The sequence below is a fragment of the Amblyomma americanum genome, chromosome 4, assembly GCF_052857255.1.
Source record: "Amblyomma americanum isolate KBUSLIRL-KWMA chromosome 4, ASM5285725v1, whole genome shotgun sequence".
NCBI classification, from domain to species: Eukaryota; Metazoa; Arthropoda; class Arachnida; order Ixodida; family Ixodidae; genus Amblyomma; species Amblyomma americanum.
Window position 1 is genome coordinate 209,389,309 of NC_135500.1, and position 15,813 is coordinate 209,405,121.

General features: G+C 46.8%; 1 protein-coding gene across 1 annotated transcript in view; it reads left to right on the forward strand.

Moving 5' to 3' along the window:
* LOC144129998 (solute carrier organic anion transporter family member 4A1-like) overlaps positions 1 to 12,564 on the forward strand; it is a 27,949-nt gene extending 15,385 nt beyond the window's left edge. Inside the window, exons 7-10 of the mRNA XM_077664047.1 lie at positions 3,597 to 3,610; positions 7,200 to 7,488; positions 8,784 to 8,944; positions 11,209 to 12,564. Of these exons, the coding sequence (XP_077520173.1) occupies positions 3,597 to 3,610; positions 7,200 to 7,488; positions 8,784 to 8,944; positions 11,209 to 11,385 (641 nt within the window). The 3' untranslated portion in view covers positions 11,386 to 12,564. The remainder of the gene's footprint in view (positions 1 to 3,596; positions 3,611 to 7,199; positions 7,489 to 8,783; positions 8,945 to 11,208) is intronic.
* The last annotated feature ends 3,249 nt before the right edge of the window (positions 12,565 to 15,813 follow it).

Here is a 15,813-nt window from a genome sequence, read left to right on the forward strand (position 1 = left end):
CTCTTTAATAGTGTGCACAGAACACCCGTGAACACAACAGTGTCTATAGCTCATAGTGTGATCTCTTGACTGCTGCGTCACACACACACAACACGAGCTCACTTCAAGCAAAGGGGCGTGGCCCGATGGGCGAAATCGCCTTTTTTTCATCTCGGTTTCACATGTTTCATGCATTCTCAGCCGCCTTTCTTCTCCCGATTGGAGACGCCTCGATACGCGTCGCGGCCTTCTCCCGATTACAGTCGCCTCGGTACACATCGTACGTTCTGCCGCCACGCTGTCAGAAGTCGCATATTTTGTCCACCAGACCACAAGCGCTTGCGCAGACGACGTGGGCCAGGAAAGCGAAAGGCCAGTGTTAAAACCTGCCAGGCCACATCAAGATTTGCCGAGCGCCTTCTTCACAACCTGACCACAAAGACGTCTCCCATAAGGCAGCCGTATTATTTAGGCGCTCTTGCGGGTAAGCGAGTATGTAAAGTTCTCGTCGCAGCATTTTGTTCAGTCTATCATGTCTTATCTTAATGTCACGAAGGCATTATAACCCTCCCCTCTCTCTATTTTTTTTGCATCAGCTCACTGCGAATATCCTGGCGCCAAACCTATCTTCTGTGCATCTGTAAGCAAAGAAGTCGTGGCTGCGTGAAGCCAACAAAAGGCGGATTTTTCTCCAGTAATGGTTTATTTGCGTTCCTTTTCGTATCGCTTAAAAAGAAACTACAACTGGAGAAAAAGGCTCTTTTCGTTTCCGCCATGCAGCCACATCAGCAAAATTCGTCACACTTGTTTCTGGGACACAACGTCGTATAGATTACTCTTTTTTTCCCTCAGCTTTCGATGCAGTGGGGATGAGAGCTTGTCAGTCGTGTTCACTAGCCAGCGTCTTCCTGCGCGCTTTACCTCAAACGTGGTTTTCCTACTAGCCCAGACCCATCTACAGCCCTGCCTGACGACTAATCGAGTGCGGCAGTAAGCCAGCGTCTTTTAGCAACTGGAGCAGACGGCTCCGCGGAAGCGAGTAAGGCGGCCTGTGTTGCGTCGGCTTCTCTTTGTTAGTGTAGCCTGGCGGGGACAACGGTATTCAAAATAAGTAGTTATCAGAAGCTGATTTGGGAAGTGTCTTTGTGAATCAGTCGATTTGAATTATTTTTCTTCGTGTTTTGGAATGAAAAAAAAAATTGTTTAGTTAAATTTCCCTCGAATAAAGCGACTTAGTCGCTTCGAATTACGAAAACGTCGTCGCATCGCATCATGAGTCTACTTGTAGTCAACACCATCCAAAGGGAAACGCAACCATCTGAATTATTTTGTTGCGGTACAAGCCGCTAAGAGAAGCAGTTAAGAAGATATGGTCATTTGGTTTGAGACGCGTCCTCAGCTTGAATTCACTCCAGAGCAGTGCCACGACGGACCACTTGGAAGAGAAACTTGACATTGTTACGTGGAATACTTTTCACATACAGTGCAGTAATAAGACAAATGCACTTCAGATAAATCTGGAAAAGTGGGTGTTAACTACGCAAAAGTATTACATTTGGCAGGTCATCCTCCGCGTTGCTTGTATAAACGAGAAACTCGGGGCTTTGCGAAAAGTCCGTACGTTCAAAACAACAAAAGCCGCATAATTTAATGGAATTTGGTGACCCTAATATAGTCTATTTTATCACTATCAATGAAGACCAAATAACTGCCGTCGATTTCCAATGCAGCCATTAAAGAAACACAGCAATCCGTCATATCTTGTCGATTGTCATGTAGTTGGAGCGAGTGCAACATGCATAAAATACACTCAAAAGTGCTAAAACACTACTGCCACGAGTGAAACAATTGTGTGCTATTTCCAGTTAAGTCGCATTATTGAAGTCGCCATACGCATAGCGCGCAGTACGCGACCTGCGAGTGGGAAACATGCCGCGGCGAGGGGGGAACGGCGGCGCGGGGTGGTACAAAGCGCGTCCTCACCCTGAAAGCGGAGGTGAGCGGGCGTCCAGGCACCCTACACAAAATGCTCTACGAGCGCCCCGTCGTGACATACGAGCAAACTAATCTTCCCGCTGTTTTAGGGGCGGGAACGGACGCGCAGTTATCAACACTGGTAGGGAGGGTAAGTAGAGAGTAAGTTTTCTAAAAGGGGGTAAGTGATCAGGAGCATGCTATTGACGGGTGCAAAGTTACTCCTAGGGTCCTCTAAAGGGTGTAAAAGTCTTTTTTACCCCCTTCTCACACCCTTTTTTCTTAGAGTGTGCATGTATTCCCGTGTTATCCAAGGGAGCTTGGAATAGGAAGAGTCAGCAGAGAAGCAGCCTCGACAGAGAGAGAGAGAGAAAGGGAAAATGCAGGGAGGTTAACCAGAGCGAGGTGTTCCGGTTGGCTACCATGCACTGGCGATGAGGAACGAGGGTTTGTAAAAGGGAAACGGATATCGGTGAGGAGCACAATCACAATCTCTCACACAAGCACGACAATGTTTGGTAATGAAAAAGTCTTTTATAGGCATTAAGGGCAGTCAGTTTCTGTGGCCACAGGCCGAGGGTCTTACCCTCCGCCAGAGGGCGAGGATCGAAGCGGACTAGGGCACAGCACAGTGCATGTCTTTCAGTGCTAAAAAGAGTGCAGTCACACAGTAGTCGTTAGATTGTCTTCTCAAAGCCATATTTGTCATAAGCAGAGCTGTCAGCCTAGGGAATGCGGAATTCGTATTGTTTTGTAAAAGCAAGATCGAGCCATAGACTGTGCAGGAATGTTGCTTCAGGTCGCGGTAAGTTATGCGGAAGACGAAGACGTAATCCAGGTTCCAATATACTAAGACTATGGTTGAAAAACTAACCTGTTTTTCATGTGGCTAGTGTGAACTCCCACGCCAGCCTGCAAAGCCTACTTGCTGCGTCAAGTTTTGATACATGAATAGTCACACGAAGTCCGTCGTTGTTTATCTATAGTCAGATCGGGCGGCCTCGTCCGTGCGATGGTTTTGTGGGATGCCGCAGTGTCGAAGCAGTCATTGGAACAGTGTATCGTCAACCTTTGTTATTGCAACGTGCCAAACTTCGTGGATTTCTGAAAAAGTTATTCATGTTCTAGGCGGTGGCATAGTGCGGCTTGCAGGCTTTGAAGGGCTTTTTGTATAAGAAAAAAAACAAACCATTATTATTGGTTTCCTTGGCTGGTGATCTCAATGGCGGCCGAAGGGCAGATAGTTCCGCACTCATCGTGGAAATGCCTTCACCTTAATCAAGATGGACCTCGCCGGGATGACCACAGTCCCAGTAGAACAGGCGGAGTCAACTCAGCCGTCGGTTAGACGTGTGTGCTATAGTACTGTCAATAGAATGCAAATGTGCAGTCGTGACGTGCTCGAGAGTAGCCGATGATACGCCGAATTCCTTCGTAATGCCGGGTATAAAAAGTTGCGCTGGAGGTTAATGCACACTCCATAAAAGGGAAGGTGGTCTTGAGGCTGGAGTAAATTGCGAGGGCAGATAGGTGCGACGAGCATCAGAAACTTTGGCGAAAGTATTATGGGTGGACTGATTACACGAAAAATTGCGAGATGGTGTCAGAGAACCCATGTGAGGTGGTGAATATGCGCTCTCAAGGTGTCAACCGCAATGTACGTATAGTTAGTGAATGTTCCCGGGTGATGATAACAGTTGCTGCCATAGAGGCACATTTCTGCAGTCCAAGGTACATGTGGAAAGCTTGCACTTGTACACTGTGGAAAGCCTGCGTGTTTGTCTTATTAATGGCACCAAGCGCAGGAAGGCTGTACCGCAGATTGCCCAGGAATAGCGAATTGCACAGTTGTAGCATTGATCGCAGTGACGATCACGTGACCGAGGAATTGATCGCTTGACCGAGGAGGGAGAGAATGTGGTCAGTCTCTCTTTTAATGTTGAAGATGTCAGGACTCCACGAGAGATTTCGGTAGGTGATAACTCCAAGGAATAGATGGCTTTTCTCGTAAAGGCTTGATCATTTTTACGCATGGAGTAAGTTGACATCGGTTGGCTTATAAAACCCATAAGAAAACGCTGCTCGGTTGTAATATCCAGGCCCTGGGAGTGAAGGTAACATGTCAGTATCGATGCCGCCATCTGAATTCACGCATGAGTTTGGGGGCACACCACATTTGGTACCCAAATACAGGTATGAACATAATGCACAAGCGCGGTTATTCGTCACTGACCACAAACGCAATCATTGGGAATGCGTTTCTGCAGCGGCGACCAGTGTTTTGGGGGTGTGTATGCATTTTTCTGTTGCTGCTTTTCGTGAGCAGGCTTGCATAAACGAAACTGTCTGGCAGTGCACAGGTACTGCAGAGAAATATCTACAAGAACGAAGCCTTCTTGATTGTTCGACATTTTGCATGAACCAGACCGGACTGCTGTGAAATAGCACGAAAAAATTTTTGGTCATGCGAGATTACCGCAGTGTGTTCCGCGGGAAGTTTATCGTTTTGACAATGTGCCGATGTTTCGTTGACAAGTGCTAAGGCTTAAGTGCTAACACCTTAGAGACACTGAAGTCAACCCCATCCAATATTTTTCTGAGTAAAAATTGATTCTATCGCTTTTTAAGTATGCTCGCGTTTCTTCCGCAGCAAATGCCGCAATTAGTGTCGGAAAAACTGCATTTAAAATTTTTCAGACACTCGATCCAAACTTGTAACGCCTACATCATAAAGGACTCCGTGATCACCATTTTGAAGTGAATGATGGTGTATACTAGCCTCTGGGATCCTTCCTTCCTTCCTTCCTTCCTTCCTTCCTTCCTTCCTTCCTTCCTTCCTTCCTTCCTTCCTTCCTTCCTTCCTTCCTTCCTTCCTTCCTTCCTTCCTTCCTTCCTTCCTTCCTTCCTTCCTTCCTTCCTTCCTTCCTTCCTTCCTTCCTTCCTTCCTTCCTTCCTTCCTTCCTTCCTTCCTTCCTTCCTTCCTTCCTTCCTTCCTTCCTTCCTTCCTTCCTTCCTTCCTTCCTTCCTTCCTTCCTTCCTTCCTTCCTTCCTTCCTTCCTTCCTTCCTTCCTTCCTTCCTTCCTTCCTTCCTTCCTTCCTTCCTTCCTTCCTTCCTTCCTTCCTTCCTTCCTTCCTTCCTTCCTTCCTTCCTTCCTTCCTTCCTTCCTTCCTTCCTTCCTTCCTTCCTTCCTTCCTTCCTTCCTTCCTTCCTTCCTTCCTTCCTTCCTTCCTTCCTTCCTTCCTTCCTTCCTTCCTTCCTTCCTTCCTTCCTTCCTTCCTTCCTTCCTTCCTTCCTTCCTTCCTTCCTTCCTTCCTTCCTTAAGTGTGGCATGCCGTTAAGTTGGTGTGAGCTTAATCACAGGTATGTTATCGAGACCGGGAGAATTTTTGTGTTAAATCTTCTTTCCCTTTGCTTTTCACTCAAAATTTATTTATTTATGATTACTACTTTTTAATTTATTTATTTTAACCATCACCTCTTCGTTTCCTCGAATTTCACTCCAATTTTCTCAAAATCATAAAAATTCGTTATTCGTTTTTCCAGAATCCACAATTCTTATTTATAAGCCACTTGATACAAGCCTGGATGACTTTTTTTTCTGTTTGGATCTGCACCAAACCATTGCCAATCCCCCACCGTGTGTATGTGCCAACAACAACAACACGAGGCGTAATCGTCTGCGGCGATAGCATAATGCTCTCGTGCAGTGAACAGCGAAGCTTATCTGTTCGTGGCGCCGCAGGTTCGAAACCCAGTCGCGGCAATATTTATTTCATTTATGCAGGTACCTGAGAGGCTTCAGACAAATATCGCTTTTTGCAGGATTTCTAGAGAAGCAGTGCCCCCGCACTAAAAGCCGTGGACTGCCTTCGTCCTGTTTATTGGACAGACCGCAGCGCAGAATATTATGAGAAATCGAAGCATTTAATGTGCCTACTAGGATGTTCATGCGATGCGTAGGCAATTAAACCTGAGACCTGCAGTTTTCAACTCTTTGGAGTTTTGGCTAGAGTTCAGAGGCTTTATAGTTTTCAACTGTTTTGTAGCGATAGCTACATTACGGTAGCATTTCAAGCATTCAGCGTGGCCACCTGACCACCCCGTCACGTGGTTGGTCACGTGATGCGAAGCAGTTGCGCCGTGGCTGATCACGTGACCAGCCACGTGGTGTGGAGAAGCTGCTGCTGCCGGCGGCGAGGCCTGCCAGCGAAACCGAGCTGCCACAGCTGTGCGCATGCGCCGTGTCAAGTGGGACGAAGATGAAGAAGGAACGCCCAGCGAAACGGAGCGGCGAAAGACTGACTTTGCAATTCGACTGAGCAAGTTCCACTCGGCCAGCTGTAGCTGTTGCGTCACTCAAGGTTTAACCAGAGCTAAATCACCGCCAATTTTTTTTAATCGGCGTTTCCTAAATAGGAGCTCAGCTGAACTGCATAGTAAGATGTGGAGGCCGTTGGGCTTGAAAGATTCATACTTGATGTAATTTATTTTGTCTCCAACAAGAAGAGCTTGTTTAAGAGAAAAGAGCCTGTGTTATTAGGTATCACTCCTAAATGAATAGACAATTCCTTCATATCAAATCGCAAATGACGTTGCTTTGTGCTGCAGGAGAAAAACAGCGTGTAGGGCAATGCCCTGCCTCGAGTCACCACAATTGTCTAGATTGGACATACCAGACTAATTTTAACCCGTACTGCGTGAGTGCTTCTCCAATAAATAGGCTGAATTCCACACTGTGCTCGCAAAGCTTTGTAACCTTTGTTTTTTTTTTCCTGTTCTTTGTTCAACGCCGCCCGCACACGGCCTTATCATTTCGTCTGCCATGCACACGATTTCCCGGGAATGACTGTAGTGGCGCATAGGTGTTTACATTGTTCCAAATTGTCACAGGTGCCTTATCTCAAAAGTTCATCCTCAGCTTTAAATTGAGTGTGACCGATAACAACGACACCTCCTGACCCGACGACCGTGTGGGCGCGCTTGCTGCTATCACCCTCGCCGATGCTTTTTTTTTTTAATTTTCCGGGAACAAATTCGCCCAATAAGCAGTTTTCGGCTCCTCGCCAGTCCTCCGTCTGCCGTCTTTAAGCTCTGCCCGTGCCCGGGCTGCCGCCCGAGACACGTGACACTATCCTGATAAGGAAACAAGGAATTAAAATCAGTACTTCCTTTCTAAGGCTGATTACAAGCTCTTAGTCAGCGCTGCCTCCTGGAATCATGACCCTGTAGGAATCGCTGTAATTAGTTTCTTCATCGTGGCAAAATTCTGGGATCAGAAGTGCGAAGTCAAGAAAAGCGTTTGTTGACCACCCTTTGCTCTGCTGCTGTTGATCATCAAATCCGCTTACGCCACTTGGTCGCAGCAAAACGTCACGATTTGAAATTCTCGTTGCAGCGGGTTGACTCAGAGAACGACTCCAGCAATCCGGGAAGCACCGAAGACGTCACCAAGACGACGAAGCACCGCAAGACTCTCAAGGAGCGCCTAAAGCTGCTCAAGAAGCCGTCAACCCCAGAACCAAAGCATGATTCAGGTAGGATATGTTTTTTTTTTTTTTACTGGCATGATACGCCGTTTTCTTCTTTTTTTTTTTTTTGCTTGGTACACTCCTGCCGAAACTGCTGAACACGTGAAAGACACTTATCCCTCAGTGCACAAAATAATGAAGGAAAAGCCTGCAGGGCAAAAAAAATTAATTAAGAACGGGATAGAGAGAAAGGGGCTACAGTCAATCGCCTACATGAATGCGAAGGCGGCAGGGTGCTGTCACGTTTTGCCTGCAGCACGCTGTCGCATTTAAAAAGAAACAAAGGCACTGCATGAGAATGAAGTCGTATTGGTTGTTGCTAATGGACGGGTGCAACCTCCGCAGAAATGATGCAAAAGTTATTCGGCGCGCCTAAATGGGAAACCCTACCGTTGCTCCCTAGCCATCCTCCTGGCTGTAGCCCGCCAACTGCACTGACTTTTCAGTATGCAATTCCGATTTCAAGGATAGGACACTTACAGTGAAGCCTCTACAAGCGCTGCACAGGCCATTTAGAATGAAAACTGAAGAAAAAAAAACAGGTTTTGTAACAAAATATATATGCGACATGTTCTAGACAACAGGTGTCAGATTTGAAATGAAAACTGAGTTGGTGGTGGGTTGGGGGTCAAAACATCAAGGCTGTTGCCTGTAGTAGTTTCGCGCGGAGAATACTTTTTTAGTATTCGTATTGGGACAATGCATTCTGTAGACGTTACTGATCTAAGGAACAACCTTTGGCGCTTCAACAAATTAAGCCTTTAGCTAAGGTTGCTTGTTGTGAAACCAAAGCATTACACCGTAAATTGAAACGCGGTTGTCTCAAACAACGGGAAACCTCTGAAAGGCTGCTGCTGTCTCAGCACAACAAAAATATACTTTACTTAAGAGCGGTTACTGCAAGCATTTTATTACATTCAGGGCCACTGGATATTCGGAGAGAGATACAAAGAAGGCCCTCCGGAAAGTGTAGTAAGCGCAATGACAGTTCAGGGTTATTCAGCGCTGTATTATTCAGTAAAAACCTTTCTGAGTTAGGCTTATTTCGCCCCGCTATTATATGCAAACTTCGATAAACTTTACTGCGTTACCGCGCCAGATCAAGCACAGTGCATAGGTAATGGCGCTACATTACTTAACACCCGCTAATGTTGCGATGTCCCGGGTAAAAGTAAAGAAGCTTTATTCCGCGTAAATGAGAGGCCTTGTGCCTCCGACCACACTACAGCAGTTCACAGAGGAAATAAGCGCGACATCTGCGTTCTCCAGTGTGAGTGCACGCTCCTCGTTTCCTTTCCCAGACAAAGAGGAAAAGTCTGGAACTCTCAGATCCAAGCTGTCGAAGGCGTTCCGCTCCAGCAGCAAGGAGAAAATCGACACCCCGTCGCCGAGTGCGTCTGAAAGGAGGCCCGTGCTGGCGCAGCAGAAGCTGGAGCCAGTCCAGGAACGGGCCCGCGTCGAGGTGAGCGGAAACTGCGGGGACGCTTTTGAAAGGCAACTGCACCACTTTTTGAGAATTCCGCGATATTGAAAGATTCAAATCTAAATAGGCTGCAGGTAAAGCATGCCCAGTGTTTTTGCGCTAGCATTTAAAATAGTGACGTAATCGACTATTAGATCTTAGGCTTCTCCTCACAGCAACGAAAGAGTGCGGGAAAACTCGGTGTGACAAGACGGAAGGTAAGATTCCAAATTTCTGCTGCCGCCAACCACACCCTGCCATGTCTTGTTGGATGCTGCCAAACAACGCTCGGAGGCCTTTGCCTTCGATGGCGTTGGTTTTTTTCCTTGAAAGGAAGCGTTCAGGCGTTGGAAATGTACTGGTACCTTGGATGACGTCATGATGCGCCCCCCTTCTGGAGCTATGCGCTGCGGAGAATCTTGATGGCCGTCTCGATTTCAGTCGGCGATTACGTCACTATTTGAAATGCCAGCCCGAAAGGATTCGCATGCTTTACCTGCAAGTTTCACGCATTCGACCCCTTTAAGCTCGTAGAGTTCTAAAACCTATGCCGTCGCCCTTTAAGTCACCTTAAGAGTGCAGTGCGTAGCGTTAGAATTCACATTTGTCGCAGCGTCCGTTGCAACATCTGTATGTGTTTGTGTTAGTTTCTTTGCAATTTTCGGTCCATCAACCGTCATAATCGGACCGCTATGCTATGAGCCTGGCGACATTTACATGCATCCTATTTTTTTCTGGATTTTTTTTCTCTTGATTCTCATCTGGGTTGCTGTCTAGAAAATAGTTTGCTCACAGCCCCATGGTCATGACGTCACAATTTCACGTCAGCTCTCTCCACTAATCATTAATTGCCACCTGCCGCTGTGGACAAGCTGTGATGGCGTCACAAGGTCATATGATTTCTCTTGACTGATCAGCGAATTTCTCCTCGGACATCCGGGGTACTTGGTGTGATGACAACTCTAATGCTATCACATTAATTAAAAAACATCAAAAAAAGAAGACGGCGTGGGTGGCGAAGGAAAGACGCTCTTGTTAGCATTAGCTGGTTATGTAATCATTTTTCTGGATAAACATTTGGTGCCGAGCAGTGCAGGTATGGTCGCCTCAGCTAAAAGGAAACGCAGGCTAGTTTTAAAAAGTTGGCTACATTGCAAACAGAAGTGCGAAAAGAAGAGAACTAAGAGAAAAATGCAAGACGACAAGCACTCCTCTCATCTTCTCTCTTTCATTGTTTAGCGATGATGTGGCCGCCATCGCGCTTGTTATTAGTTTACGAACACTTAAGATTCTCAGTTTCACGTTTCATTCTGTTCGTCAGAACGACAAATTTATTTACAGTTTATGCTTAAAGTAACGTGTGATAGAACTATCAAGATGTCTAACATTTGCTTTATGTTTCCGTGATTCTCCGGTTCTGTACTTACTCAAGATGCGTCACAGCGATACGCGTTCATTCGCAGCACTTACCGCGTGGGTAGGTGTCCCACTTCTGAAGTATGCAAGCTGTTAAAATAACTGGCAATCTGTATCTTTATTTTGAACTTTCGACAGAGCCAGAAAACGTTAGGATTTGCTTTTTATTTTGTATGAGCTCTGGCGCGAAGAAGCAATGACACAGCTGTTTTTGTGTAGCCGGATTTCTACGGGAGTTGTAATTCCTTGCTTGAAGCTGAAAGCTTCCGGAAAATTTCGTTCACGGACGTAACATTAGTGTTGTAAACGTGGCGACATGTATTGGTCCTGCGAATTATTTAGGGGCACCAACAGACTACTTTTTGTCACAGCGGGTGGTCAGTGACCACCGGAGATTGTGCTAAAGAGCACGTTCTTGTATTCGCAACTGGTCGTTTCTCAAACGGACACTCTGAACCGGTAAGCGAGGGCCAGTAAGGTGGGGTGTTATAACTGAAGGCATGTTGTCTAGCGACTATCCCCAGGTCAAACAGATGTAAATAATCGGTAGGCCTTCCTGCAGCGCTAGTAGGTGCGCTTCTCAGTATGATGAAGTTAGCACAAAATGACAAACATCAGAAAAGCCAGCTATTTGTTCTGTGATCCTTTCTTGTGTTTGCCTTGAGTAGCGCTAACTTAATCCGACGTACATAACTCTCAGTGGCGGAATCTGGCGTGCTCGTAAAATATCGGCTGGAGGCATGCACATTCTGGCAACATGTCCTTTGTGCCAAGTGTTGTCTGCAAAAATAAAACACAACGCCATAAGAATAACTGCATAAAATGTGACGCGCTCTTCTCAAACGTAGCGTTCGAACTCCCTGTCGGCCAAGAAGGACAAAGGAAGCAAGAAGTCACTCCTGGGACGCTTCACCTCCAAGGAGAGCCCGGCCAAGACCACGCCCCCGGAATCACCAAACTCCAAACCGCCCGCCACGCCGGTCAAAGGCCGCAAGGGCTCCTTCCCGAACGAGACGCCAGTTTGATGACACTACCGCTGTTCCCGCAGCGTCGCTGCAACGTCAACTAACGAACAAAAACAAAACCCGTTTTCCACATTCTCAGCCCTGTAACGAATCTTTCCTATTTATGTGTGAGTGTGTGTAAAAAAAGAAGAGGAAAAGGAAGAAAGAAAGACGTTGGCACGTTTATACATTTCCGAATCTCTCATATGTGTCACTCATTGTGGTGTTCCTTATGACCCATTGTCCTTCCTCGTTTCCTTCGTTCTGTTTGTTCTTGGTTGCTGGGGCAAATGCGGCAAGAAAGATGAAAGTGTGCTTGATTCGGGGTGAAATAGAGCCTTTTGTCCCTTGTTCTTTTGTTTCATTTCTTCTTACTGAGCCTTTTGCTTGCACATTTTTTGTGGGATACGGGAACGGCAAGTTTAAGACTTGAGTCTGATCTAAAGGCGAATGATGCTATGCGGAGCCATTAGCCTCTGATTTCTTCTAAGTCAGTATGTAGGCCGGGTGTCAAACTAAGTGGCGTCATGCCATGAGGCTCTTTAGCTCTGACCTTCACCGCCACCTGGTGTCGGTTAGGGGCGGCTCCGGCGTGTCTATCGGAGCTCCTCACTGATGTTGAACCCCTCGAAGTTTCTATTTCATTCCTATTTTTTTATCTATGGATTCGTAGTTTAGCGAGAAAAAAGGGGTGGTGTTACTTTATGCAACGTATGAAAGGCATTCATCGGCTTGTATAGGCTCAGAAAGTGCTTTTTGCCTGGCTGCATTTGTGGTGAAACACAGTGCGTTTTCTTTAGTAGTTCTGGTCTCTCGTTTTTTGCTCATCCCTCATGTTAGTGACCGGTCGAATAAAGCAACTGATTTTATCGATGGTGTTCAGCGGGAATTTGAATCCTAACATTAATTTGTAGCACCTGATGCAATAAACGTGGACTTCATGACCAGAGTAAGTGCACACCTTAAAACCTCTTTATCGGGCTTGCATGCCCACGTTCAAGTCTTCCTTACATAATCCGCTCTCATGCTGACCGCAAAACAAGCTTACATAAGCCTTCCCGCTCGCTGCCTCAATTTGGTCGCCGCACGTGGCTTCATCCGCGCATGATAGAATATTTCTTTTCAGGCAAACAAAGTGTGCGGCGAAATATTGATACCGAAGTAAAAGTCGAACTCGTGGCTTGTACCATAACAAACAGTGCTGCACGCTATAACAAAAGCTTTAGAATAAGGGGACCCTAGCGATTAGGGCGATAGGGGAATAACAGGGCGACAGTGAGCACGCGCAAAACAATAACCCATGTGGAATTTTTGTCCTGCGCCTGCGCACTGGTGCACCGATGTTACCTGTCCCCCTGAGCGATAAGGTCCCCCTATACTAAATGTATCTATTGTGCTTATCTAGAGTCGTATACAGTATATCCCCAGTAAACGCTACAAACCACACTTCTACACGTGCACAGCGAAAACATCGGGAGTATAAGGCCTAATATATGCAGTGGTAGTGCGTCTGACGCTAATTCGCGGAGCAACTAGTACACGTCATAATGAACACACAGGAACAGGACTGTACTTACATCACCCTGCCTTCCCGCTCTAGCGTAAGTCACCGAGCTTCCTGTTGTCATTTATTTACGTTTCTGACTGCTGCCGAGTGCTTCGAGCCGTGGCTACTGCTGGAAGCAATAGACTCAGTACAGAAATTAACTTCGCGCGAAGCACTTCCTGCGCCTTGCTGAGCCGTTACCTGAGCTTCTTTCCTATCTGCTCCCCTCTTGCACGTCCTTCCTTCCTTCACGGCGCGGTTCAGGTGACCACCAAGAGTGAGACCCCCCGTAGGCCTTGCGTACAGTACTAGCTGCCTGCAACTACTAACTGTATTCGTCTGAACATGCACCCGCTACACTACTGCATGCAAACCTGTTCCGTGCGAGCCTCGCTGACGTCGCGAGCCGCGCTTCGTCGCAACTGTCAGTTGCTAAAGTTAGTCGCGTGAGCGAGTTGTTTTTCCGCTTTCCCTGGCTTTCGCACTCGTCATATCGATCAGGGCGTCCCAGCGGTGCCGTACTCTCTATCTCCCCCCTTGTACATTTTTTTTTCTTTTACGCTCTCGTACGCACCCTGCTCATGACTCACACTTAATCCCCAATAGTCATTGAAAACCAAGGTGCGCTGCATTTTTTTTCGGTTTCAACTGTTCGACGGTCTGGAAAGACAATGTGCGCTACCTAATACATGTAGTGAAATAGTACACTTATGGCGCTCTAGTTGGACTAAATTGGGCTGTGAGCCACCACTGTGGCTAAGTGGTTATGGCGCTCGGCTGCTGACCCGAAAGACGCGGGTTCGATCCCGGCCGCGGCGGTGGAACTTCGATGGAGGCGAAATTCTGGAGGCTCGTGTACTGTGCGATGTCAGTGCACGTTAAAGAACCCCAGGTGGTCGAAATTATCTGTAGCCCTCCACTACGGCCTCCTTCGTAGCCTGAGTCGCTTTGGGACATCAAACACCCATAAAAATAAAATAAAAAATAAATTGGACTGTCACGAGAAGAGGAACATCTCGACGTTCTCAATACATGTGGTTTTGTGCTTGGTCCTTTAGAGTTTTTGGAGAGAGATGAAGAAGAACTAAATAATTTACAGTGAACAATGCCTGGCTCGTTAATTTCACTAAACATGTGTGTTCGGGAATTGTGTAACGAAATAATTTCAGCTAAATTGTGAGATTAAAGGCACGAGGAATTCATGCACTGAGTACTTACTCAATTAATCTAGCAGCAGAGGCCACAAATATGGAATAATTTTTAACACCTGTTGCCACTTCAGTGTGTTCTCAACGCGTTTTTAAACAGTCAAGTTCCGAATAGTAACGCCCGAATTTAGTTGGTTCAACAATACGAATTCAGGTGACCTAAATCCAGTGTACTTTGGCTATTCCGTATTCACGCAAGTTCAACTATAGTCGGATTCAACTCGAGAACTCAGCGGCGATTTCCCTTTAAAGGAGGCCGCGCTGCCAAGGGCGTCGACCAGTTTTCATGACGTCGCTGTTAATCCCCTAGCGTCACATCGCAGACGACTGGCATGTGCCCCCGTGAATTGAGAGTACCACGAGGTCATGAGAGTCAGTCGACGCCACTGTATTCGACTACATATAGTCGTATTTGGCTATGGTGAGCAGACCAGTCACAATTAAAATTAAGATGTCTGCGTAATTTCACTCACATCCGAAGACAAACTTGACTTATAGCACGTCGTTAAACTGGTTATGACCTTGTCAGTGCGCCTCTATGAAACTGGCTTCCTTCATGCAAGCATGCTGCGATCGAAAATGGACGTGCTCTTTCTTAAGACTGCACTGGCGTTTGAAAAAAAGTCGAAACAATGCTGCCATCAGAACCTTTCAGACCAAGAGGCAGGTGGCGCCACTGATATCTTGTTCTGCTTCCCTCCTTTTCATTTGTCCTGTACTCTCCTGTGACACAATTCCATTCTTCACTTTTGGGTCTTCCAGCAATGGACACTGGGACTTCGACTGTAAATGGGCGTCTTCGAATGGCATGGTCCAATGTCCATACTTGTTGCAACCTCCATCAGCTCCGTGCCATGTTTTCCTTGTTTCACCAAGCGTACCGTCTCGGTGGACAGAGTGCTGCGTCATCTATTCGAAAAAATGCTCGCTGCTACAAACAAGCAGGCGAAGAGTTTTTTTTTTTTTTGCGAGACTGGATAAAATGGTATTAAAAACAAAAACTCTCAACAGCTTTTAGCTATATTCTACAATCGCCGTTCGTGTATAGGGTCTGTGCCTTGTGCATTCCGCACGTCTCTGAGTGGAAGCTTCATCGAACGATGGCCACATGATGGGTATGTTGACCAAATGAGAAGAACAGCAAAAAAAAAAGGGGGGGGGGGGTGGAGCGATAGCGAAGGCACTTGTCATCGAAGGAGGAAGATAAAGGAAAGGGCCTCTCTTTGTTTATTGTATCTGTTATCGGTTTTCCACTGCTACGCGGACAAGCGCCTTTGTGCGTGAGTTCTTGTGCAAGCAGCTTCAATATTTCACCGTTGTCCGTGCAGGAAACGTCTTGTTTACTTGCCCAGTTGAGCTGCGCAACTCAAGCGATCTTGATTTCTTATTCCTTTCAGCGTCAAGGCGCAACTGCGCATGCACTACTTTGTCCCTTCACTCTGGCCCTATGCGCTCTATCTTCCTCTCTGCATTCCTGTTTTTCCGTTCCCTGACTTAAGGTCTTTACACGACGCGGTAAAAAGGGACACGAAATCGCGCGTGAAAGCATCGGTGCGAATCTCCTCGCAAATGGTTCGGTCGAGATTTAATTTCGGCTTCTCCCAGTTCATCCCATTTCCTCGCACTTCGGAGGCGATTACGTGACCCCCACGTAGGCCGGCCGGCTGCCTGGGTGCGCCGGGGTAAACGTGTGAC